Source organism: Aethalodelphis obliquidens, unplaced genomic scaffold (assembly GCF_003676395.1).
Source record: "Aethalodelphis obliquidens isolate GAN/ISIS:26980383/991018 unplaced genomic scaffold, ASM367639v1 scaffold22, whole genome shotgun sequence".
Lineage (NCBI taxonomy): Eukaryota > Metazoa > Chordata > Mammalia > Artiodactyla > Delphinidae > Aethalodelphis > Aethalodelphis obliquidens.
Window position 1 is genome coordinate 24,486,772 of NW_020837966.1, and position 27,883 is coordinate 24,514,654.

General features: G+C 39.2%; 1 protein-coding gene across 1 annotated transcript in view; it reads left to right on the forward strand.

Moving 5' to 3' along the window:
* Positions 1-8,712: 8,712 nt before the first annotated feature.
* The window catches only part of CNTN4 (contactin 4), a 496,981-nt gene continuing 477,810 nt past the window's right edge, over positions 8,713-27,883 (forward strand). The window contains exon 1 of the mRNA XM_027121429.1: positions 8,713-8,858. Coding sequence (XP_026977230.1) covers positions 8,804-8,858 — 55 coding nt within the window. The 5' untranslated portion in view covers positions 8,713-8,803. The remainder of the gene's footprint in view (positions 8,859-27,883) is intronic.

Sequence of the window (27,883 nt, forward strand, 5' to 3'; positions counted from 1 at the left end):
TAATTTGTGCATTTATGTTTGCAGTCTTACTTCTACTTCTGATTAAGTAGATACAGACTCTGTCTTAGGCTACCACCTATCTGATTTGCCTGTCCAAGCAGTCAGCAAGCTGTGCATAGTGATGAATATACTGGTAGCTTTACTTCCCCGCTAAGTGCATCCAAGTAAAAGCTCTGAAAGTCACACGGTTCTTTCCACTTTAAATCTGACACCTAATGTATTAGGTATTAGAGTGTTTTGTGCTTACCTTTAGCTCTTCTTTGGTTTAGGTGATTAAAAAGTGCCTGTTGCTGTCTGTATGTGCGACATGCTTCATTACCAGTGATTTATTTGGGAGTTTAGCAGAATTGGCACTCTGCAGCACACCAGTGGGCAGAAGGAAAACAAACGTGAGATGATTGCTGAGAACGCTTCTTTCCTGCTCTGTTGGTAGCAGCCTTAAGAAAGTTTGCAAAGTTTACTTCCCATTACCCAGAAAGCAAGACTAAGACTGGCGTCTCTGGGAAATGTCATTTCCCCCCACCCCCAAATTCCCCAGTTCCTCCACGCACTCTGCTCTGATGCTCAGGAGGGAATGCAACGGGTCATGGGTTTTTCCCCTTTGTCACAGTGAGCTTCATGCATCCATGTGTCTCCTGAAGCCAGGTGCTTCCACTGCTGGTCCATCTTCTTTTCCCAACAAGTTTACCTTCTCAAAGCCATGCTCAACTTTTTTAGCAGAATCCAGCTAAAGAGATTTTCTCTTATATTCCTTTCAACAACCCTGAATCATCACTGTCACTTTGCTGAAGAGAGAAGTAAGGCTAACCTAGGTTAAATGACTTGCCCGAGGTCAACAACTAAATGGTAGAGCTGGGACTTAAAGCTGGCTTGTGTGATTCTAAAGCTGATGTTTTCAACCACCACAGGGAAGGCAAAGAAGTTTTTATGTTACTTACAAACCGTATTGATTTTGTTGTGCCTGCTTGAAATGCTACCTGGAAAAGATTCTGGGACTGCCCTTGGGCTCAGTGGGAGAAGGTCCATGCTCAATTAGCATTGCTTTCCCTGGGAAGGGGCCATGGAGGTGCCGTGTCTTTTCCTGTCTTCTGCTATGATCTACTTTTGTTCTCATTTCTGTTGTACTGAGAGTATACTAATATGGGAATGATATTCTAAAGGGAAGATGAAGTATCAGAGAAGCAGTCTAAATAAGAGGAAGAAAAAAACATGTATCTTATACGTACTACAGTTAATAAGCCTGTGTTATAACTATTTGGGAGAATTTCAGGAGAATGGATAAACATCTATACTCTGAAGTTAAACTTTTAGGGTTGCTTTCTAGGGTTATGGAAATATTCTACATCTTGGTGGTATAGTAGTGATACAACTACATAATTTTTTCAAATCTCATTAAACTTTACACTAAAAAGAATGCCTATCAGTGTATGTAAAATATACTTCAGTAAACTTCTGGGGAAAATATTCAGAGTTTATGTCCTATCTCCATTACTTCTCAGCTCTAACTAAAGACAACGTACTTAACCTTTAAAATGATATTGTTGTCTACTTAAAGTGTTGTTTTAAAGATTATATGTGTTAATACTTAATAAGAGACTACTACATAATAAGTGCTTCGTAAAGGATATCTGTTATTTATCATCTCCTCAGTTATTTCATATTACATTCTACCATTCCATTGCCTCCAAGGCTGTTTAATAGTTTAATCACATATCCTTTTATGTTGCTTTTTAATTACATATGTTGTATTGGAAACTCACAAATATGTAAGTTTCATGTATGAATAATTGCATAATATATTTAATTATATCTTTGAATGCAAGGCTTTTCTGTTTTCATCTAAAGGATGCTAGAACACGAACCATATCTGTTTGTTTTTCAACTGAAATGTAAAAGTGTTCAGTATCTACATGTCCTAAATAAGTATTTATTAAAGCTGATGGGCTACAAGGTGTGTTTGAACATAATGAAAGCATTAGATATGGTAGAATGTTTAGAATGAATCTGTAATATATACCTAGAAACCTAAGCAAATAAAGAGGAAAGTATTAAGTGTTAAAAAACCCAACTATTACGGAAAGGAAGCATAAGCAGTTTACTCTGGGACTCAGTTGAAAAATTATTAACCAAATTAAATAATGTAACTAAATTTGGACAACAGTGGAACCAGGCGTTTGTGTGTGTGTTGTGTATGTGTGTCATTGGGAGTGATTATATGAGAAAGCTGAATTATTGTCATCCATAAAAGAAACTAATAATACATAAGAACCCCAAATGAAGATATAGTAGTATAAGCATTTTTTTGGTGAAGATTGCGATACGTATCAGAAAGGCAGCCTATTTTCCTTGGGAAGCAGTTCTCTGAGGGGAGTAGGAGTAGGTATTTAAGCTATGTTTATGTATTACTTTAATAAAAGTAAAAATTAAATACAGCTTTAGAAAGTAGTACAGTAAGTGATTACCTGGTGGAGACTATGAATGGTGAATATGTATTTGTGGCCTGGGATTACATTGCAGTAACGGCACCATACATAGAGCTGAAAAGCAGTGTATCTCAGACAACTTTGACGCATGAGAAGATGATGTCATCTGAGAAATTGTGAGATGTCTAATTGGTGATGACAAAGGCAGAGTGACCACCATTCATTTATTGAATTAAATCTTTTGAATACGCACCGTCTTTCTGATGTAATGATGCAACAGGACTTAAACGATTTTTAGAAACAGTCTGATCCAGACCACTTTTATTGGTGAAAAAACTTGCCCAGCGAGTAAATAACGGCACTGAGCTACGAACCCAGTTGTTCTGAATCTCAATCCAGTGATCTTTTGAAATAACACACTTTGATTATTGCAATGACTTCAGTTCTTGTTTTTAAGATGGTCTCTTGAGTAGCAAAATGTAAAGGTCTAACATCAAAGGAGAATAAGGTTTTATAAGGAGAATATTTGTTGAGAAGGTGGTAGTGCTTATATATTCTAAGAAACTTTAATATGGGATTTTTCATAAATAGTGTGTAGAATTCTTTTGGCTCTCAGAATGTCTAAAAGATATCCTTCAGTGACTGAGTTGATAAGATGTTGGCTAGCTTGCTTTTATGCCAGAGTGTGTCTTAATGTAATCATCATATTTCTGGTTAGAATTGCCACAAGTGGCAGACACCATTTTGCCTAGAAAGCCTTTAAAAATGGGGATAATTGTCCCCATTTAGCTGACCCTCTGTCCTCAAAGTCCTCTGTAATGTGATCTTATGATGGAAATAGAGTCCCAATCAGCCACTGAGTAGCTGGGTACCATCTCCATAAGGAATTCCATCTCATGCGTGCCTACCTGTTGGTTAATAAGCGCAGTTTTCCAAATGTATTATCCAGTCCCTTTTACATCTTCTTTACACTTAATACTTTCCTCTTAATACTTTCAGATGCTTGGGACAAGCAATCCAAAGAGAAACCAAGCAACACACATTTTTTCACATTCCTGGCAGACTACTTATTTCAGTCTCCACTGAAGTAGGGAAGACCTCAAGGAAATAGACATGGAAATATGTTTCTTGTAGAAGATAGAATAAAAAGCTGGTACAAGGAGAAAATCTATTAAGCTAATTTGATTGCTATGAATTTTCATTATCCAAGAGGAACCTGTAGACCAGATACCATAAGGATAGAAAGTATAGATTATTTGTACCCCTAAGTTGCCATATAAACTAAGTTATATAGTCAGTAATCTTTTCTACCCAGCTGAGTTGTCATCCTTTTGTGGGCAGAGGCCTTGACCTGCCTCTTTGCATTCTGCATATTACCATTTGAATAATGAGCACTCAATAAATATCTGTTGACTGACTAAGTATTAAGATTTGACTGTATGCCATTTTCCCTTGAAATGATTGACAGGTTGCTTTCTGAGGAAGCTGAATGTGTCTCCTGCTTTCAGTTCTGCTCACTGCTTCCTTGCCATTATGATTGACTGCCCCGCTTATTAGTTAATTGTAGAGTTAGAAAATGCTCAGCTATACACTGGGAACTGTGGATGATCCTTTTTAAAATTCTTGCCTTAAGAATGGCTGCATCCTAAATAATAATTAGGAAGAAAACAAATGTTCCTGTTGTTCTTACGTTTAGAGGGAAAGAAGCATTCCCAGCTGTGCGCTCACAAGGAGTTCTGAATTCACACTAGTGAAATGCACTCTTCTGACAAGGGCTCAGCTCTGAAACCCATGCGCTACTTTGCATTATGAATATTATGCAGATTCTGTATCTCTTCTCCCTGGTATCTGGTTTCTATTCTGCAGAAGGGCAACATGAAAAGCAGAGTTAGGAGGGTTACCACCAGAACTTTATGTCTCCCCTTTAAAGACACATTGCTTTATTTACATTTCTGTTGCTGTGGTAGAGAAGAGCACAGTACTTGAAGTATGAAGACCTAGATTTGAATACTGGCTCTGATGATTTCTAGATGTTTGACCTTGAACAAGTTCCATTCATAATCTAATTTCCAAGATTATAAGTTTAAAGAAGATTAGTGATACCTGACCTCCAGGGTTGTGATGAAGGTTAAATAAGAAGGGAATGTAAAAGTACATAGTAGATGCATGAAAGATGTTAAATTTATTCTTTCATTTACATACTATTTATTGACTGCCTGCTCTGTGCCATGTAATTCTCCATGAGCCTCTTAAATACCTATGAAAAAACAAATATTACTACCTTTGTAAAGTTTAAAATCTCGGAGGGGATTTGAATTAGAATCTACACAATAAGAATAATTGATACTCACTTTCAAAACATAGGTCAGTTAAATCTTACAACCACGTGTGAGAAAGATAGGGCTCATGATACGAGTCCCAAACTATAGATAAGCAAATATGTTTACAAAGGTTGTGGCTTCCCCAAAATTGATAACTAGTGGCAAAACCAGGAAGAAAGAACTCAATTCACTTGATTCCAAATCCAGTGTTTTCCCACTCTGTCTTACTGCCATGAGGTTTTGAAAACTGTGTTGAATATTGGAAGTATACTTCGTAATTAGAGTTCACCTGTTGAGCAGAGGAGACAAGCAATGGGGAAAGTAGATATTCTCTGTTTCTGGGGATTGCATGTAAAGCAGATCCCCATACAGGGAAACCAAGTTTATTCAGAACTTCTCCCTGTTTAAAGTCATTTCCACCCTCTCCTAGTCTTCAGATTCAGGTCCAAACTCTTTAATATACATTCAAGACTGTTCGGGCATCAGGTACCTGGCTTAGGCAGTGCTGTACTATGTTTAACAAGGGTGGCTACTAAGTGTCAAGGCCCTGACCTTGGTGCCTTCCATACCCTCTCACTAATCCTTACAGTAAGCCTGGATGATGGGTATTCTTGTTATTTTACAGATGAGCCACACAGCTGGAGAATGTAGGGCCAAGATTAGAGCACAGGTGTGAGTCCGCCCATTGTGCTCCTTCCATTTTCTTGTGTTGCAGTAACTTGAAGATTCTCTAAATTCTCATGCCTGTCAGTTGCCCTTGCCACTTGGCTTAGAATTTCCTTCCTCCCTCTTGCTTATCCTTTAAGACACAGTTCGAACTGTTAGCCCCTTTGGAGAGCATTCTTGAAGCCCCTGCCTTACCCCACCCCCTGGCTCAGTTAGGTGACGTTCCTTTAGCATCCTCAGCACCTTGTCCTTAATAGATTTACTATGTTAATCCCACTGAAATATAATGCCTGGTTTAATCGCCTTTCTTGCCAAGTAAACAGTGAGCTCCTTGAGGATAGGGCCCTTACCTCCATCACCTCTGCACCTCCACCCCTAGCATTGTCCCTGCCCCCAGTAAGCACACCTGCTTATTTGTTGAGCTGAATTACAGCATTTGGATACCAGCAGAATTTTAATTTAGCAAAGTGCTAAGAGCAGTCATTATATGGTGAGACCCTGCATGTAGGTTCTTGGAAACCAAGATGTTTAAGGAAGAACTGAGTCATGATTTGTCTTACACACTTTAGACTGAGTTCTTTAGCATGACTCTTGCTATATAAGAATTGTTTGAAGTGTTGAAGGCTGGAGGAGTTTGGCTGTGTGGAGCAATGTGTACAGATAAACTGTGGGATTCTCAATTATTCATATCCTTCTGGCTCAGCCAGAGAAAGCAACCCAGTCCTGTTTCATTGTGTGGCCCCCTCCCAGGATTTACAAGTCTAATTCTTGATCAAGGTCCCACAGTTAGTGCTGAGTACACTACCTTTTCCTACAGCCACCTTAGGGTAAATCAGAGAGAGCTCCAGGCTGCAGGGAAGATCTGTTACTGCCATAACTCTCACCTCATCCCACAGCTTGCTTTCTGGTTCTGGCAGAAAAACGGAAATTATGAAACTTTGTATCCTGCACCACAGTCCCACATGAGATTCATCAATCTTCAGCTCCCTTCAGAAAACCCTGTGCTCTGGTTAGGACTGCCTACCAGACGAATTACCATCAACGACCCCATTATTTCTGATTAGTGGAGGTGAGCCTTACCTACCTGGATGTAAATAAATGCCAGTCGGGTTCTTGAAATCCTTCATCCTTAAAAATCTACAGCTCTTAACAGAGCACACACTGTAAATAGCATCCTATCTTGAATTAAATGTTTATGGTGTAATTGGATACATTTTCTAAGCTAATTTTAATTGCTTCAAGAAACTGCTTAACAATGTAGATCAATCCTCTGGTCTGAGATGACATTTCCGTCGCAAAATTAATTATTAATACCCTGATCATTTGCTAAAGACATTAATAGTTTTCATTGATCAGCACATCCTGTTTATCTAAAATGGCCTAATTACCATGCATGTCAGAAGAGTATCTGAACATATCCAGTTAGAGAGACAGCCCACTTTTACGCCACATCAGCACATCAGAAGTTAAGAGTCCCTTTTGTCTTCACAACATATCTAGTCTGGCTTTATCAGAAACTGAGCTATTTAAGGACGCAAAAGAAAGACGAGTTCTCTAATGATGGTTCTTCACTTTCTGTTTGCTTCATGGTAAACATAAAGGCTTCTGAGTGACCACGTGGCATCAATTAATGCTAAGAGCCCTTGATTGAGGAGCTCATGTTAGTCCATGTTGATCCATGTTCTCATGTAAACCTGTGTTCGCTCTGGTAAGTGGCAGTGAGAGGAGAAGACCCAGGTTATCAGCTTAAAAAATATCAGGACTACAATAATAATCATATCTAGCATTCGTATGGTGCTATGTGGTTTTCAAAGAGGTTTCATGTACTTAACCAGGACGTTTCTTTTGAAACAACCTTGGGAGAGAGACGGGGTGGGGTACGTAACCAGGACCTGGGAACTGGTTACCGCCCAAGCTGTAAACAGAGTGTGTCTTCTGCTTTCCTAGATTTCTCCCTTATTTCGTTAAATGATGAATAGGAAGAAGCATCATTCTCATCTTTCAAACACCAGTAGGAGCTCATCTCCTTTATGATGAGCTCCTTCCGGAGCTCATCTCCGGAAACTGTCCTCCTTCCTTCAAAATGGCATGTTGTGTTGCAGTTTTATGAAACTGCAGGTAACTGACCCCACTGGAGTAGGAGATTCTTACGGCTACATATGGCTGGGATCTCCATTTTGGCAGGTCCGGTGCCTCACTAGTGTCTGGCAAGCAAAAGGCACTCCATAGATGCATAAATCCATGTCTGGCTCATAGGATGGATGGGAGAAGGGATGAGTGGATGAGAGCAAGCCAAGCACAGTGTGAGTTCTGTTTTACCGAGGTCATGTTGCAAAACTGTGGTACCTGAAGGCAATTGGGTGGTGTTTGGCTCCCTCGATGTTTTAAAAGAATCTTTTGAAGTGGTTTCCAACATTTAAAACTTGGGAGATTTTCAAAATACAATAATGTTTTCAACTTTTCTTTGAAAAGTTGTAAGTGCTTCTGCAACCCTAGGTCTGTGCCCCACATGTTAGCCATCAGCATGAGCTGGCGGGGGGGGGTACCTGCCCCTTCAGACAGGATGTACCCTTGCCTCCCAAGGGCCCGTGAATGCTGCCTGCTTCACCTGTCCACTTACCTGCTTTGTACATCATACACAGAACAAGCAGCCTTTCTTCACCATGGAGTTCTCCTGTTTTAAGATTCCTGGCTAACAGAAGAATGACTGTTCTTACTCACGCTCTAGATTTGTCCAAAAGAACCTAGTAGACAGCTACTCATACTTAGTAGGATTTTTCTCTGTAGGCATTGGAGCTGCATATTTCTGTTGCATTTTGGGGATGGAACATGGAGCATTGGGGGAAAAAAATGTTTGAATTGATGGGGTAGTTATAATTTTTCACACATGTAACTCCATTCTAAGACTTCAGAATTTCTCTTTAAAGTCCACCAATGCTAGCCCTGTTTTGTTCAGTGGAATTTCTTCTGTATTCACTATTTTGGGTGTATTATTAATTGGAAAATAAATAAGAATGGGGCCTGGAAACTAAGGGACTGGAAAGGGTTGGTTCACATCTGATCAGAAGCTGTTCCTACCTGCGCTTAGTAGCCACAGGGACCTACCAGCTTCAGTCTCTGCCCAAGTATTATTGGGAAGAAGGAAAGGAGCCATATTTGCTTCAATTCAAAATTTAACGTGCCTTCTCTTCTTCAAGAGTAGTTTTCCAGAAGCATTTTTATTTGTACTCAAGTAAGGATAAATTTTCAGAGCGCACAAGGAGAAGTATTCCCAAATCTCATTGTATTGTCTCTTCTCTCCCACAGATTAAAGGTTGAATACAACTTAAAAGAAACAGCTATTTTATTCACTTGTTATTGGACTTGAAACTCCTTTGACCTCAGAAACTGAAGATGAGGTTGCCATGGGAACTGCTGGTGCTGCAATCATTCATGTTGTGCCTTGCAGGTAGAGTGTCATTTTAGAACTTTTTGATTTAAAAATGCCACTGTATTTCACACTAATTCAAAAGCGGGCCTTCACTTTAGATGGCAATGATAAAATCGTAAGAGTGCGCGCTACTATGACTAGCGTTTGCTGACACTTCTGAATACTCTCTCCTGATAGTCTTTTAGTGCCTCTTTCCATGGTGTTGTATGCAAAGCTAGACATTGATGTTTCACCTGTCTGTGTGGTCCTTTTACAGTTGTTTGAGCCATTATTTAGTTTGAAAGTTGTTATTTTTGCTCCTTCCAGTGCTCAATTGCACAGAGATATTGGGCAATAAAACTGATAATATAATATAGAGTATTGCCTACTTTGATGTCATTGGATGGAAGTTTATCTGGGTGACTCTTTCAATATCTTTGTTGGTATCACTCCGTCATTTGATACTTTCTTTTTCATGGCAATACACCTATAGCTTAGCAGGAGCCGGAAAGCATAGACACAAGGCTTTTACCATATTCTCATGGTCACCCGCTAGACAAGGGCTTTAAAAAGTTCAAACATGCTATTTATTACCTTCTTGGTTTTCTGGAAGATAGGAGCCTACCAGCTGACATACATAACTCATTGTTGATGCTGCCTAAGTCCAGCATGCACTGAGAGTTGGTTTCCAGGTTGGGATGGCGGGTGTCTTTCCAGGTCTTTTTGAAATGAGTCTAGTTCGCCTGTTTTGTTATTCAGAGTGTCAAGTCCAAGAGGGACACCTGGAATATATCTGTGTTTTTACAACATAAAACAAAAAATGACTTTTGGATCATCATGACCTTGATTCATGCATTCATTCAAATAATGTTATTGAGTATTTTACAAGGAGACAGCTCTGTGTTAATATCTGTGAATCTACTCCTAAGCAAGACAGACACAGAACTCTTATTAGCTGCGTTCTATAGCTATATTGACCGACAGCTTGATACGGCAGATTATGTGCAATTGTTGAGTAATTAAAGGTAGTAATGGTAGTGCTTACATGTATGGATCCCTTACTCATGCCAGGCATTGTGCTAAGCACTCCGTGTACTTTTATTTCATTGTCTCATGATCACTAGGAAGTATTTACTCTTTATTTTTACTTTTGTCGGTATTATTATTAATATTATTACTGAAGCATTAAGAAGTTAAGAAACTCACCCAAGGTCACCAAGCCAGGAGGTGGTAAAGAAAATAAGGTTCCAACCCAAAGCTGACTAACTCCAGATTCCATAGCTTTGACCAGCTCACTATACAGCCTTGTGGCTGTCTTGTCGATTTGTCCAGTAAATGGTTGCAAATGTACTCTTTAAATTTTGGTTTTCACTCTTCCTGCGTTTTTCTAAATGTAAACCCCATCCACTTAACAAACTTCAGAATGCCCTACCTTCAAATCCTAAACGTCTTGCCTTAGTTAGGTTCATAGCATCCTCGCCATTCCCTGATCATGGACATGTTGGCGTCTAGCTGTCTCTTTTAGAACTATTACTTTTCTCCCTCATCTGGTCAGGAGCTTTATCTCTGCCCCCTCCCCAAGCCATTGCCTCAGGCTCTGTGCCTCATTTCCTTTTCTCCAGTCTTTTCATGACCCTTGACCCTCCCCAAAGTCCTTAACTGAGATAATCTGGCTGTAACTCCTCCTGACTCTGGGATATACATATTCTCTAAAGCATAACATAATGAATCGATTTCTCAGTGTTTGACCAAAGCAATGTGTTTATTTAACTCGCTGTGCTGAGTAGATATCAGAAATTAAAGGGTTGAAAATCAAGGAAGCCATTAACCTCCTCAGTGGTGTTTTGAAAAACTCGGAATTTTCACCCAAGATGTGTATCTGTGTCTTTTTTTATTCACTTAGTTTTTTGTAGGAAGTCAGTATATTGATGTTTTGGTGAGTCTTTTTTGTGATCTGGTTTACATGGCATTAATATTCCCTTACCATATGCCTCCTTTGGTATAAGTAAAGTCAAGCTTTAATTAATGTTTTTGTTTTCTTGCTATTTGTCTTGATTTTATTAATTTACATAGCACTCGACACTCTGAAGTTTGAACAGATTTATTTAACTGTTCATTCTTTTCCTTTTCTATACTTCCTTAGTCATATATTTCTTGGTGAGTTTTTGGCAAGGAAAATAATTTATGTCTATTATGTTTGTCATAATTAGTGAATCTCAAATATGCTTTTTCCTGATCTTTTTCCCTAAATAAGATAGAAGACCCAAATATAAAACAGGTTCCTCCTGCAAGGGATGCACCTTGAAAGGTCTGCTAATCGTTTAAGGAATTGATTAGTAATTTATGGTACAATGGATATTTTCTCTCTTACCAAAGCTAGACTCAGTCTCTGACAGTAATTAAAAAACAGAAAAGACTACTGATGAACACAGTAACAAGGAACACATAACCCAACTACCTGGAAGAGCAAGGAAGCTAACAAGTGAATGAAACAGTCTTAAAGGAATAGTGAGTCCTGCTGACAAGAGGGAAGGCTGGTGACTGCAGAAAACTGGAACAAACGTGTCCCATTAAAGTACCAACCAGTGCACCGCTCTGGTCCTATATGCCAGGTCTCCCAGCTTTTTGAGTTTTTATGAATAAATCTCCTAATTATTTAACATTGCCAACCAACTCAAATTAATTTTAAAATAAAAATGGAAAGGCTGTATGAAACAAATCAAAGTGGTCTTCCAGGGAGAGGCTGTTCCTAGCTCACAAGGTTGCGAAGTCTGTTTCAAGCGCTTAGTTTTTATTTGTTATTAGACACAGTGCCAAGTAAGTAGACCTTAGGATCTTTCTACTGACTTTTTCCAATAATGCTGTTGCCCTGTATGTTCCCATCAGTTGCCCTCTAGCCTTCTTTGGGTCTGTGCTCAAATGCCACTGAATTGGTAAGGCTTTTACTGACCACAGTAAATAAATAAAATAAAATAGCAATCATTCTTTTCACCAACATTGTATACCCCTCTTCTTATTTTATTTTTCTTCAGAGTTCTTATCAATATATGAACAACTATAAGTTTTGTCTTTATGCAAAATGTCTTTCCTGACCATACTGAAGCTTTGTTAAGGCAGGCATTTCTGTCTTTTTAGTTCACTGCTGTATGCCCAGTATCTTCAAAATGCCTAGTACATAGTGCCATTCACTAAATAAATAAACATATGTCAAATGAACAAATGCTGCCTACTGACCAGAAAGGAGAGAGAGACCCAGTCTCCAATTTCAAGCTGTACTATGGACACAAGGCATGCTGTAGTCCCTTTCATGTTAAGGCAGTGAACCAGCCACCTCTGAGGCTAATACATACAACTGAGTTGTTTAAATTAGATAGAAATATATGAAGTATTAAAAGTGGTTATTGTGCCTTGAACTGTGTATCAGTTGTTCTTGGGGCAGCACCCCCTCGCCCATTTCTTTTTTTTGTTTGTTTTGTTTTGTTTTTATTTTTTTATACAGCAGGTTCTTATTAGTTATCCATTTCATACGTATTAGTGTATATATGTCAATCCCAATCTCCCAATCCCCTCGCCCATTTCTGCTTTCAACCACAGCTGGGTTGACTGTCCCTGTTCTGTATTTTTGTTTCTCAAGCCTTTCTCTAGTCACAAGCAAGGGGAACTCTGAGAAACTAACTCTCTTCTTCAGTGCAGTCCTCACACAATGGGGCATGAGAATCAGTAGATAAAGGTCTTAGGGCCTGCCATTTAGAAGGAGAACGCCTAGGCACATTCTACACGGTTCCTTTGAGGTCCCCAGCAAGACTGAAGCCCCGTTGCCCACAGTACCCTTTTCTACCTTCTCCTTCTCACTCCTACTTCCTGGAATTATCTTCCAAATAAACTGTTTCCAGTCCTTCTTTCAGGCTCTGCTTTTGGGGGAATCCAAACCAAAAGCATGCACACACCAATTAGTAGCAGAAAAGCAGCCCAGTATTGGTCATATCAGTAATTAGGACGAAACCAGACAGAAAACATGGTTTTGACAGAAATGATTGAGATGTTGACTGTGCTGTGGATCCATATGTGTACATGCGTGTAAGGACTTATGTGAGTACATGCATGCCTGCCTCTATATAGATATGCCTGGAAGTATTATCCAGGTCCTGCAACCAGGTAGTTTTAGTCTTTTACTTGCTTTACTATTTACTAGTTTTATTATTAGCCAGCTGCCGGGAAAGTTGTTTTTGCCTCTCTGGGATTCAGTTTACACCTCTGTACAATGAGGGTGTTGAACAGATGGTTACTAAAGTTCTTTCTAACTCTAAGAATGTATAGTTATAGCTAAACACATGATTTGAAAGACAGATATGTATGCTGAAGGGTTACAGCTAAGCCTGAAACTGTATTCATCTAATACGAAATTTCCCACAGATCCTATGCCTTACTGTGTGTTACTGATTCTGTTCACACTGGCAGATTTGAGAAAAAGAATAAAATGGCTGGTCCATATGTTCATATGGAACAAGAGGTGTGAAGACATTTAAAAACCCTCTGTGAATGGGTGAAAAAAATGTATGTTTGATGTAGTCTCAATTGATGTTGGTTTCAGAGAGGCTAAATTTATTCCCTTCTCTGTGGTGCAGTTTACCAACTTCAGCAGTTATTTCTTTTTGAGAAAGTGCATCCTCTCCAAATGTAAGCATTTTGTTGGTCTGTTCACAAAATTTCTGCTGCTGTTACAGCTGCATCTGGGGTGGGCAGGGCAGAAAGCATCCTGTGTCATTCACGTGAGGCGTATTCTGGGATTAGTGAGTGTTCTCAAAATTGGAGCAAGGAGGAGGCCTGGGTTGAATAACCACAGTGGTGTAGCTTGAATCTATGACAGTAAGAAATGCAAACCAGGGGCCACCACCTGCAGTCAGAGCATGTGGAGACACTGCCCAGTGGTCCTCAGAAGGCATTTTAGGCTTAGGAAGTGTCTTATCACTAAGACTAACGTAGGCCGTAGATGGTTTTGGCTTATTCTAGGGTCAGAGAACACAGATGTACAGTAGGAACCTCCAGTATTTGTTGATATTGATAGTAGAACTCGATAAGCACAATCTTATCGAGTTACTCCTTAATCAAACATTCCTGCAAAGCTCAGGACCTGCCCTAAAACATCCCTGCTCCCCACCATCATGCCCATATGGCCCCATCAGAATGCAGAGAACACAGAAGTGAGTTTCAGAGTTTGGCCTCACAGCGCAGCAGCCAGGAACAGTATTTCACTTCTCAAGACTCTCATATGTTTCCCCAGAATAAATAGAAGAACAGACAGCTCTCAAATAATTCCAGACAGATATTAAACCTAGTACTGCCTGTTTTTGCAAAAGTAACAAGTGTTCAATTAAGATCAAAAGAGAGTTGAGTAAATGTCAGTTTTCTCGCAGTTACTGCAAAGCCTAGTTCTGTACTGAATTTTTATTTTATTGTTTCTCTTTCTAAGAAACTGGCTGGCCAGTGCATTTAGAGTCATGCTGACTGCAGCCAAAGAATGGATTTCCTATTTCTCTGTGCTGTCTCAAAACCATGGCCATGAAATGAAGCCAAGGTAGTAGAAAGATTTAGCAAGAAGAAAGCTAATAACTAGATTAAAAAGCAGTGACTCCAGTGAAGAAAATTCAGGAAAAGAATAGGGAGAAGTATACCCAAAAAATAATAAACAGCAAATGGAAAACTCCTTTTGAATATCAATTTAAGTACTTAAATACATTTCATGGTGGGAAAATATTAATCAGTAATAAAGATGTTGAGGTAAATAGAGAAACTGGCAGCAATTTTATATCCCCACTGGCATGGACATATAGTAGCAGTGATACAAACCAAAAGTTATTAGAAATATTCAATTTAAGACCTCTCCTGAAGCAAAGTCATTAATGGCTTCATTAGACATGCTCAGCCAGGCTGGTTGTCTTAACTATAAATAAAACTCCCTTGCTGATAGAGTCTGGGACATGTTGTATTAAAAAAAAAAAAAGATTGAAGTCTGTTGAATGAAATAAATTAGGAAGAGGGGAGAAAAACAGACAAGTGAAAAATCCGAACATTGTATGCATTTAATATCAGCTAATGTGATAATGCTTGGTTGAAATGTGGGGTCAATGATACTGCCTCAGAGGTTGAGGGCCGGTGAAGGAATAGCCGTGGCATCTCCTACCACACCAGAAACACCACCTGGAGATGAAGTGAACCTGGAAGTTAAGAGCATGGGTTTTGAAATGAAATAGATCTGCCACTTATCAGCTGTGTGATGAAGCTATTTTCTCCCCCTAAGTCTTGGGTTGCTTTTTTTCCCCCACGTATAAAATGGACAAAATAAGTGTTTATTGGGGTGTTTATGAGGATTGAGATCATGTATATGTGCTCTGTACTTAGTGCAGTGTCTGATCCTTGCAAGCAACACTGAGTGTGAGCTGTCATTCATTGAGTCATTTAGCCCATATTAGAGGACCTGCCGGTGCTAGGATTGTGCTTCTCTAAGAATGTAGTTTAGCTCTAAGTGAAAGATCATCTCTGTCCTCTTTGCACTGCTGCTGCTGCTGATGCCGCTACTATCAGCTTCTTAGCACATGGGTGTCTCGCTCTTCTTCAGTGGTTGAAGCAGAGTTCAGAGCATCTTTGTCGCCCTTCCCCCACCTTTACAGATGTGACCTCATCTATAAAATAGGGATATAATAATAATAAGCTTCTCTGAAAAATAAATACCTAAATTGATTAAACTTATTTATATGTGTAGAGCACTTAGGAAGATGTCTGGCTTAGTAACATGAACTAAGTGTTACTTGCTGTTAATATCACCACCATCATCATCATCATCATCATCATCATCATCATCATCATCATCACCATCACCATCATCACCATCATCACCACCATCACCACCAGCAGCAACAAGCCAGGGGGCAGCCATATGCATGTTTAGCAGCCACAACTTTTAGGGTCTGCCTCCTGGCAGCAAGGCCCCTGGGACAGGTGCCAATGGAGCCAACTATCTGGGGGCCTGGCACTGGGAAAAATGCTGGGGAGGTGTTTATGATGGGCCTTCTAGAAGTTTATCAAGTTGCAGAGTTAGGGGTTCTAAAACGAGAAGGATCTGGTGGTTCAAAATGATGGAAGATTTTTAAATGCATTTTGCTAAAAAAAACAAAACAAAACAACTACGATAAAGAAAGGAGCACATAGAAGACCCTAATGCATGTGATGGATTGGGCTCGAGCAGACTCCTTTCCATTCTTTTCACCCCCCAAACTCCCATTAGTGATGTTAACCATGTAGTTCATCTGTAGCAAGAACAGAGTTTGATGAGGATGTAGCCCCACACCACCCTAATAATGCCCTTAATTTGTTTAGCACTTGTTAGTCTATAAAATATGTGCAGAACAGTGTGTTTAACAAATCTGTTAGGGCTAGAGACAGGCACAATAATAACATTAAGAGTAAATGTCTATTGAACATTTCTGTGCCAGATGTAGTATCATATTCTTGAGTGCAATATCCCATTTAACCTCAGAACAACACATTTCCTAGATAAGGGGTTACATGACCTGCCCAAGGAATTAGAGCTCATACAGGTCCTGCTCATACAGGTCTATCCAGCTCAAAAGCCAGGGCCTCTAACAGTTATGCTATGATATCTATTGACACATAGTACCTGTCGTCATGGGGCTTACCATCTTGTAAAATACTACAAACCAGTGGTTCTCAAAATGTAGTCCGTGGATAAACAGCATCAGCTGGTAACTTATCAGAAATGCAGGTTCCTGGGCCCCAGGCCAGACCTACAGAATCGTAATCTGTGGAGGTGAGTTCACGTTCCCCCTCCAGGAGACTGATACTTCCAAAAGCTTGAGAGTCATAGTAAACGGTCTTGAGAGGCAAGTCAGGCAGAAACTGTCATTATTCCAGTTTTACATATGAGATTCTGAGTGGTCAGGGATCTGCTCAAGGTTATATTCCTGACATCAATGGCATCAGCTGGAACCTAGGCTTTCTGATTCATAACCCAGTGGTTTACTCTCCCCCCAGTACATATGCTGCCTTTATACTCAAGTCAGTCTGGCTTTCAGGGCAACTTATTGAATACCTGACGATACAAAGGAAGGGCTTTTTATGTTGAAGAGGTGTCCTGAGTATTGAAATGATTTAATTTTTCTGCTGAGCCTTATTTCCTTGCCTGTGAACCACTAACAGGTATGATATTGGCCTGTGCTCTTTCTCTGTTTTGTGATGTAATGAACGCAAAAAAGATGTTATTTCTTAATTTTAAAGGGAAATAGAATTATGTTGCAGCATCTTTGGAGAGCAGAAAATAAAGGAGGAATGTCTCCTGAGCCTACAGCTAGAGTACAATTACTGATCATTCTGGTGAACAATAAGGTGTGAGTTCTGTGCTTAGAGAGATAAAAGAAAAATAGTTTTCTTATTTCACAAAACCCCTAGTGGATCGCTGGGATGTTTTGTCTTTTTAGAGTAATCAAGAATCCTTTGCCTTAAGAAAGGTAACAGATTATTTTGTTTCAGAAAGAAGTGATTCTAAGGCAGAGGGCTCACCCCTTCAGATATCAATTAAGACTTATCTCAAAGACTCTCATTTCTAAAGCAAGGTTTTGGGAAATGACCACAGAGGACTTCTCCTCTACAGACTTAAAAATTGTGCTCAAATTAGCCATATGTGGCTATTGCACCCTTGAAATGTGGCCAGTCCAAACTGAGTTACCGGACTCTGTAGTAGTTTCCTAGGGCTGTTGTAACAGATTACCGCTAACGTGAGTGGGTTAAAACAACAGAAATGTATTCTCTCACTATTCTTAGGCTAGAAGTCTGAAATCCGATGTTGGCAGGGTCATGCTCCCTCTGAAGACTCTAGGGAAGGATTCTTCTTGCTCCTTTCTACCTTCTGGCTGTGGCAGCAGTCTCTGGCCTTCTTTGGCTCGTAGTAGATACATCACTCTCATGTCTGCGTCCATCCTCACATTGCTTTCTTTTCTGTGTCTGCACTTCTGCCCTTGGATGTGGGAAACCTACTACAAAGAAGGAATATAAAATGCCTCATTGGTAATTTTTATATCAATTATGTTGAAATGAATATGTTGGGTTAAATAAAACATATGTATTTTGCCAGTTTGTTTTTACTTTCTTTTAATGTAGGTACTAGAAAATTTAAAACTACCTATGTGCCTCACACTATATTTCTGTTGGTTAAGCAGTGCCATTGAAGATAGAGGAACTAACCTACTAATTCTTAACCTATAACTGTACCTGAGAATAATTCCCTCCTTTTCTTGTCTTTGTAGAAGTAGAAACCCTGGCTAGTAGCCCCAAAGGGAAGTTGACTGGGGGTAAGTGTAGAAGGGAGAGGTACAAAATGTAAATTCGCCAAGTTGCTGATTCAAAGCATAAGGTAAATGCTTCCCCTTGCAGATTTTAAACTTCGTAGAGGTAGGAATATTTGTTTTATTCATTAGTTTTAAGAGGCATATGGGGATAGTACATGGCACAGAGCAGGCAGTCAATAAATAGGATGTAAATGAAAGAATAAATTTAACTGACATCTTTTGTGGATCTACTATGTGCTTTTCCATTCCCTCCTTGTTTGACCTTCTTTTTTTTTTTTTTTTTTTTTTTTTGCGGTACGCGGGCCTCTCACTGTTGTGGCCTGTCCCGTTGTGGAGCACAGGCTCCGGACGCACCACTGCGCCACCAGGGAAGCCCTTGTTTAACCTTCTTAACAACCCTGGAGGTCAGGCATCACTAATCCTCTCTAAAATTATAGTCTTGGAAATTAGACTGTGAGAGGCTGTGGAACTTGTTCAAGGTCAAACATCTAGAAATCCCCAGAGCCAGTATTCAAATCTATGTCTTCATACTCCAAGTACTGTGCCCTTTTCTACCACAGGGCCTCAGAGATGCCTTCATAGAGGAAAGAATCACCGTCTTATATCCAGCAAAAACAGTGAAACAGTAAAGACCAGAGGACTTCTTAAAAAGTATTTCCAGAGAGCTTGCAAATTGCATCAACAAAAACAGAAGTAATTTATACACAAATATTCACAGCATGATTATTCACAATAGCCAGAAAGTGGGAACAACCCAAATTTCCATCAGTTGATGAATGGATAAACAAAATGCCATATGCCCATGCAGTGGAATATTATTCAGCCATACAAAGGAATGGAGTACTGATATGACAACACGGATAAACCTTGAAAATATTATACCAAGTGAATAAAGCCACATATTCTATGAACCTATTTATATGAAATGTCCAGAAGAGGTAAATCCATAAAGACAGAGTGAACCAGAGCAGAACTTAGGAGGGTTTAGGGTGTGATTTTTAGTGGATATGTGTTTTCTTTTAGGGTGATACAATATTCTGGAATTATCTAATGATGATGGTTGAACAACCTTATGGATATACTGAAAGCTACTTGTCTTAGTCTGTTCAGGCTGCTTTAACAAAATACCACAGACTGGGTGGCTTGTAAACAGCAGTTCATAGTTCTGGAGGCTGGAAGTCCAAGATCAAGATGTCAGCTTGATCAGTTTCTGATCAAAGACTTCTTGCAAATCGCAGATTGCCCACTTCTCTTTGTGTCCTCGTATGGTGGAAGAGGCAAGGGATCTCTGGAGTCTGTTTTATAAAGGCACTGATCCCATTCGCGTGGGCTCTGTCTTCAGGACCAAATCACCTGTCAAAACCCCACCTCCTAATACCATCACATCATGTCACATAAGGCATGAGTTTTCAACACAGAATTTGGAGGGACGCAAACATTCAGACCAGGGCATCACTTAATTGTACATTTTAAGAGGGTGAGTTATACACTGTGTGAATTATATCTCAACAAAAAATAAGTCTTCTGAGAAACAAAACTAACACAAGTGTTACTACCTCCTGAGAGAGCCTGTCTTGCTGTCATGAAGTCAGGGTTATTGGAGCCAACTTCCCTCAGACATGATTCACAGGATTATAAACCTGTCCCTTATCTTAAAGACAAATTGACTGCACTGACCAAGGACACACAGATAATTAGTGGCATAATCCGAGTCCAAGTTTCTCAAACTCCAGGCCTTGTCTCTCTTCCACTTCCAAGGGGCAGCTACTGCAATAAGTGAAAAAGAATGAGGGACAAACCTCCCTGGGAGCATGAGCCCTCTGACTTTAACTCACCTGAGGTGTCATATCGGATCCCTCTGGAAGCGAGAAGGAAGAAGGAGAGCTTCTGTGCTGTGAGAGGGATCTTGAGGAGTCAGGATGTGCACTGACTTCACCACTTCACCGATTTTCAATTTTGTCCCATATCAGCATCTGTAGGGAGCAGAACATCTTTTCATTTCCTGCCTGTCTGTACCAAACACCCTGGGGGACAAAATTAAAAACCCATAGTATTGACTATGTGATTACCACACACCCCATCAGAGGGTTATGTCCCAGACCAAAGTCTTGAAAATACTTTTGATGCAAAAAGGGAAGGCAGTTGCCTGGATTAAGAGTGCCTGAGGGAAGCATGATGTATATATTATTTGAAAGGTATGAAGGCTGTAATGCGTACATTGCTTGAACTAGTTAAGTAAAAGGAAACAAAAATCAATATAAACTCCCTCGTTTCAGCTATAGTGCTTCCTCTTAGATGACATCTACACCGGAAAGGAATTAACACAGCCAGAAACGTATTCTGCTTGTTGATGTGGAAACAAATGTCAAAATAGACAACTTACGATCAACCTGAGATACTACAGAAGAAAGCATTACTCTTTTCTAAGGAACTTTGAAGGCTAGGCCAGTGGTTAACATAGCAATCCCTTGCAGCAAATACGTTACTTCCACAGTCAGAGATTCACGGGCTGTCAAAGTTGTGCTCTCATCCAGTCTGTCTCTACTTGGGCAGATTTGAAAACCAGTGAACAAAAAGATTAATTCCTTTGCCCAAGTTCACATGGCTAATGACTTTCACAGCAAGGGTTAAATTGAGAAGGTTTGATTTACCTTTCTCACAATAATAATAACTTTTTCTGATTTTGACTTGATAATTGTTTTCTTGTTATTACATCATAACAAGTCTAAACTCTATTTATGTAAAGGGACATGGAATTTTATTATTAGAGGTGTTTAGGACAAAAGTTTTTGATTGCCTTTGTCAACTATTTTCCCACTGGAGATGGTGGTTTTTAGTAGGTTGTCTAATAATCCCCTATAGACTTTTGATAACAGCAGCAAATAAATTTTGAGAAGAGATTATTTTCTTAAAGTTAGTTAGAACTTTTTATTTCTTTGAAAATACTTACACATTCTTTACTAATTTATTCACTTATTTGGTTATTTACTAAGCATCTATTACATGCTATGTGGTGATAGATGTTGGGCATACAAAGTTATTTGTGGTTTAGTCCATGGTTTAAGGCGCTTATAATCTTGATTTTAAATCTTGAACTTAAATCCAGATTTAAGTGAGAAATCTAGGCAAAATACACTATTCTTCTCAATGAACCATAATGTTAAAATATCAGAAGCTATTTCCTTGGTACAACCTATAGTGGAAAGCACCATGATCCTGGGGCTGAGATAAATCTGGGTTCAAAACCTTTCTCTAAGTATAGTTACTAAATGTATGAAATAGAAGAAAATGCTTAATTCTCTGAGAAATTAGATGTAAAATACTTAGCACAGTGACTGGCCTGTAATCAGAGTGTAATAATAATAAAATGGGCATAACCTTCTTCCCCGTTTACCACTGAGTCCCAATACAAGCGATGCACTTCCATCTACTTCATAGAGTCCAGTGGATCCTGAATTACATAGTATGAATAAAGAGGGAAGAGAACAGTGGGAGTGAGAGAGAAGGAGAGAATGCCAAAATCTGGCCTATCATGAAACAACTGTGGAGGAAAGGTCAAAAGTGATATTGTTTAATTTTGTTGTGAAGTTGACTAAGAAGGGGCCAGGTCAGAACCTCCTTTGTAGGTAGGGAAGGAAAAGAAGGTAGGATTGAGGACCGTTTCTCTTATGTAATTATATTATTCTAAGAATAAATCTGTATCTTGTTCTCTCTATAGCCATATAGATAAAAATGTTTATAAGCAGTTTATTACTGTATATATACCCACTCTCTCGGGCTGTATGCTAATATTTGAATTAGAGAATTTTTGAAATAGAGAATACTATATCACCCATCTAATACTTTATTAACTATTAATAATTATTATTTTACCTGATGGTTCACGTTTCTTACCATTGAAACATTACTTAGAGTCCTGGGCAACTTATTCACTACTGATGATGATGATAATAATAAGAGCAATAATTACTGTCCAGCTGTCTCCTCTAAATCCTCTAAATCCATTATATAAATTATATTGGACCTAAGATGGCTAATATCATCATTTCTGCATTATAGAGGGGCAACTTAATTGTAGTGGCTGAAGATCATGCAGGAGTGGCTTCACCAATACCAGGTGTCTTACTCCTACTCTCACCTGGTCAACACCAGCCTCAGACCTTAGCAGGGACCTTCGGGAGCAACACTCTTCCTTTTGTAGGTCGTCTCCTGAGCAGGAACTCAACCTTTCTGTCCCTCCCCCAGTGTTGTGCAGTTTAGCCCTTCATCATCTTCCTCCCGAGTTATTGGTTAACCCATTACTCTGGAGAAAACTAGATTAAAATGTGTAGATGTTACCTCCCAAAATTGCTTTATATTTTGTATGCAGTCACAGTGTAGTGATCCTGCTTTCTCTCCCAGGAGGTATCTTTCCTCCAGCTCCCCACATTTTATGTCCCTTCCAGTTGTCTCTTTGTTCTTTCTCCACCCCCTGGGGTAATAGTCATTATCTCTCCCTCTGGCCTACCCCTGCTCTGTTCTTTCTCCCTCCCTCCTGCCTTCCTTTACTTTCTCAGTCTAATTATATCTTAGCTTAGAATACAGATGTAAAGCTAATGAAATTGTCTTTAAACACTCCTTCAAACTCCCAGCTGTTCACCTCCCTCTGTGTTGAAATGAGTAAAGTTTTAATTTATTTGTTTAAAACTCACTAGGCTAATGTATTCATATAGCAGATGCAGTATGCACTTTGTATATGCTATCTTCTGTGCTTCCTTTAAAGGAAAGGGTGAAATTCTCTAACAAAGTCTTATCCACAGAATAAAATACCGCCTTCCCATGGGAATAACGATAATTCAAAGAACAGAGCAAAACCAAAATACATTCCCATCTCTGAGCAAAAGAGTAAATAATAAAAATGCAGCAGTATTTGTCTGGGTCAACAGTTTTTGCCAGAACTTGATGTGATATTCTCTGTAGAATTTCACTGAAAAGTTATGAACTTCTGCTAAGACTGGCAAATAGGAGTTGCACACAAGTGATCTTTGTAAAATAAAAATTGTCAAGTAAAAGTGAATTCTCCCCTCTCCTCTTGTTTCTCTTAGGCAGAATTCTTAGACACCCTCTTTGGGAATGCTTGTCTCCCCAGTGGTGTGATATTTGCACAAAAACTTGGTTTTAACATAATATATATCTAACTGGAAATAGAGTCAAGTTTGAAGTTGGTGCTCTGTATTCCTTGTGTTTCCCTTATGATTTCATAGACTTGCTCTATTCAGTAGCATTCAAGATGAGGAAAGGGGGCCCTGAACCAAGGTGGTGGAGTAGAAGGACGTGCTCTCACTCCCTCTTGCGAGAACACCAGAATCACAACTAGCTGATGGGCAATCATCGACAGGAAGACACTGGACCTCACGAAAAAAGATACCCCACATCCAAAGACAAAAGAGAAGCCACAATGAGATGGTAGAAGGGGCGCAATCACAATAAAATCAAATCCCATAACTGCTGGGTGGGTACTCACAGACTGGAGAACACTTATACCACAGAAGTCCACCCACTGGAGTGAAGGTTCTGAGCCCCACATCAGGCTTCCCAACCTGAGTGTCCAGCAACGGGAGGAGGAATATCTACAGAATCAGACTTTGAAGTCTAGTGGGATTTGATTGCAGGACTTTGACAGGACTGGGGGAAACAGAGACTCCACTCTTGGAGGGCACACACAAAGTAGTGTGCACATCAGGACCCAGGGGAAGGAGCAGTGACCCCAGGGGAGACTGAACCAGACCTACTGGCTAGTGTTGGAGGGTCTCCTGCAGAGATGGGAGGTGGTTGTGGCTCACCATGGGGACAAGGACACTAGCAGCAAAAGTTCTGGGAAGTACTCCTTGGTGTGAGCCCTCCCAGAGTCCATCATTAGCCCCACCAAAGAGCCTGGGTAGGCTCCAGTGTTGGGTCGCCTCAGGCCAAACAACCAACAGGGAGGGAACCCACCCCACCCATCAGCAGTCAAGTGGATTAAAGTTTTACTGAGCTCTGTCCACTAGAGCCACACCCAGCTCTACCCACCATCAGTCCCTCCTATCAGGAAACTTGCACAAGCCTCTTAGATAGCCTCATCTACCAGAGGGAAGACAGCAGATGCAAGAAGAACTACAATCCTGCAGCCTGTGGAATAAAAACTACATTCACAGAAAGATAGACAAGATGAAAAGACAGAGGGCGATGTACCAGATAAAGGAACAAGATAAAACCCCAGAAAAACAACTAAATGAAGTAGAGATAGGCAACCTTCCAAAAAAAAATTCAGAATAATGATAGTGAAGATGATCCAGGACCTCAGAAAAAGAATGGAGGCAAAGATCAAGAAGATGCAAGAAATGTTTAACAAAGATGAAGAAGAATTAAAGAGCAAGCAAACAGAGATGAAAAATACAATAACTGAAATGGAAACTACACTAGAAGGAATCAATAGCAGAATAACTGAGGCAGAAGAACGGATAAGTGACCTAGAATACAAAATGGTGGAATTCACTGCTGCCGAACAGAATAAAGAAAAAAGAATGAAAAGAAATGAAGACAGCCTAAGAGGGCTCTGGGACAACATTAAACACAACAACATTCGCATTATAGGGATCCCAGAAGGAGAAGAGAGAGAGAAAGGACGAAGGAAAATATTTGCAGAGATTATAGTCGAAAACTTCCCTAACATGGGAAAGGAAATAGCCACCTAGTCCAGGAAGCACACAGAGTCCCATACAGAATGAATCCAAGGAGAAACATGCTGAGACACATAGCAATCAAATTGGAAAAAATTAAAAACAAAGAAAAATTATTGAAAGCAGCAGGGGAAAAATGACAAATAACATACAGAGGAACTCCCATAAGGTTAACAGCTGATTTCTCAGCAGAAACTCTACAAGCCAAAAGGGAGTGGCATGATATACTTAAAATGATGAAAGGGAAGAACCTATAACCAGATTATTCTACCCGGTAAAGATGTCATTCAGATTCTACAAAGAAATCAAAAGCTTTACAGACAAGCAAAAGCTAAGAGAATTCAGAACCACCAAACCAACTCTACAACAAAAGCTGAAGGAATTTCTCTAAGTGGGAAACACCAGGGAAGAAAAGGACCTACAAAAACAAACCCAAAACAATTAAGAAAATGGTAATAGGAACATACATATCAATAATTACCTTCAACGTGAATGGATTAAATGCTCCAACCAAAAGACACAGGCTTGCTGAATGGATACGAAAACAAGACCCATATATATGCTGTCTGCAAGAGACCCACTTCAGACCTAGGGACACATTCAGACTGAAAGTGAGGGGATGGAAAAGATATTGCATGCAAATGGAAATCAAAAGAAAGCTGGAGTAGCAATACTCATATCAGATAAAATAGACTTTTAAATAAAGAATGTTACAAGAGAAAAGGAAAGACACTATGTATCAGTCCAGAGGAAGATATAACAATTATAAATATATATGCACCCAACGTAGGAGCACCACAATACATAAGGCAACGGCTAACAGCTATAAAAGAGGAAATAGACAGTAACACAATAATAGTAGGGGACTTTACCACCTCACTTATGCCAATGGACAGATCATCCCAAATGAAAATAAATAAGGAAACACAAGCTTTAAATGACACAATAGACCAGATAGATTTGATTGATATTTATAGGACATTCCATCCAAAAACAGCAGATTATACTTTCTTCTCAAGTGCGCAAAGAACATTCTCCAGGATTGATCACATCTTGGGTCAACAGTCAAGCCTCAGTAAATTTAAGAAAATTGAAATCAAATCAAGCATCTTTTCTGACCACAACGCTGTGAGAATAGAAATGAATTACAGGGAAACAAATGTAAAAAACACAAACACATGGAGGTTAAACAATACGTTACTAAATAACCAAGAGATCACTGAAGAAATCAAGGAGGAAATCAGAAAATACCTGGAGATAAATGACAATGCAAACACGGCAATCCAAAACCTATGGGATGCAGCAAAAGCAGTTCTAAGAGGGAAGTTTATAGCTATACAAGCCTAACTCAAGAAACAAGAAAAATCTCAAATAAACAATCTAACCTTACACCTAAAGGAACTAGAGAAAGAAGAACAAAAATACCCCAAAGTTAGCAGAAGGAAAGAAATCATAAAGATCAGAGCAGGAATACATGAAATAGAAACAAAGAAAAGAATAGCAAAGATCAATAAAACTAAAAGCCAGTTCTTTGAGAAGATAAAAAAAATTGATAAACCATTAGCCAGACTCATCAAGAAAAAGAGAGAGGACTCATCAGTAAAATTAGAAATGAAAAAGGAGAAGTTACAACAGACACCGCAGAAATACAAAGCATCCTAAGAGACTACTACAGGCAACTCTATGCCAATAAAATGGACAACTTGGAAGAAATGGACAAATTCTTAGAAAGGTATAACCGTCCAAGACTGAACCAGAAAGAAATAGGAAATATGAACAGAGCAATCACAAGTAATGAAATTGAAACTGTGATTAAAAATCTTCCAACAAACAAAAGTCCAAAACCAGATGGCTTCACAGGTGAATTCTGTCAAACATTTAGAGAAGAGCTAGCATCCATACTTCTTAAACTCTTTCAAAAAATTTGAAAGGAAGGAACACGCCCAAACTCATTCTTTGAGGCCACCTTCACCCTGATACCAAAACCAGACAAAGATATTACAAAAAAAGAAAATTACAGACCAATATCACTCATGAATATAGATGCAAAAATCTTCAGCAAAATACCAGCAAACAGAATCCAAAAAAACATTAAAAGGATCATACACCATAATCAAGTGGGATTTATCCCAGGGATGCAAGGATTCTTCAGTATACTCAAATCAAGCAATGTGATACAGCATATTAACAAATTGAAAAATAAAAACCATATGGTCATCTCAATAGATGCAGAAAAAGCTTTTGACAAAATTCAACACCCATTTATGATAAAAACTCTTCAGAAAGTGGGCATAGAGGGAACCTCCCTCCACATAATAAAGGCCATATATGACAAACCCACAGCAAACATCATTCTCAGTGGTGAAAAACTGAAATCATTTCCTCTAAGATCAGGAACAAGACAAGGATGTCCATTCTCACCACTATTATCCAACATAGTTTTGGAAGTCCTAGCCATAGCAATCAGAGAAGAAAAAGAAATAAAAGGAATACATATTGGAAAAGAAGAAGTAAAACTGTCAGTTTTCAGATGACCTGATACTATACATAGAGAATCCTAAAGATGCCACCAGAAAACTGCTAGAGCTAATCAATGAATTGGGTAAAGTTGCCGGACACAAAATTAATGCACAGATATCTCTTGCATTCCTATAGACTAATGATGAAAAATGTGAAAGAGAAATTAAGGAAACACTCTCATTTACCATTGCAACAAAAAGAATAAAATACCTAGGAATAAACCTACCTAGGGAGACAAAAGAGCTGTATGCTGAAAACTATAAGACACTGATGAAAGAAATTAAAGATGATACCAACAGATGGAGAGATATACTGTATCCTTGGATTGGAAGAATCAATATTGTGAAAATGACTGTACTACCCAAAGCAATCTACAGATTCAATGCAATCCCTATCAAATTACCAATGGCATTTTTTACGGAACTAGAACAAAAAAATCTTAAAATTTGTATGGAGACACAAAAGACCCCGAATCGCCAAAGCAGTC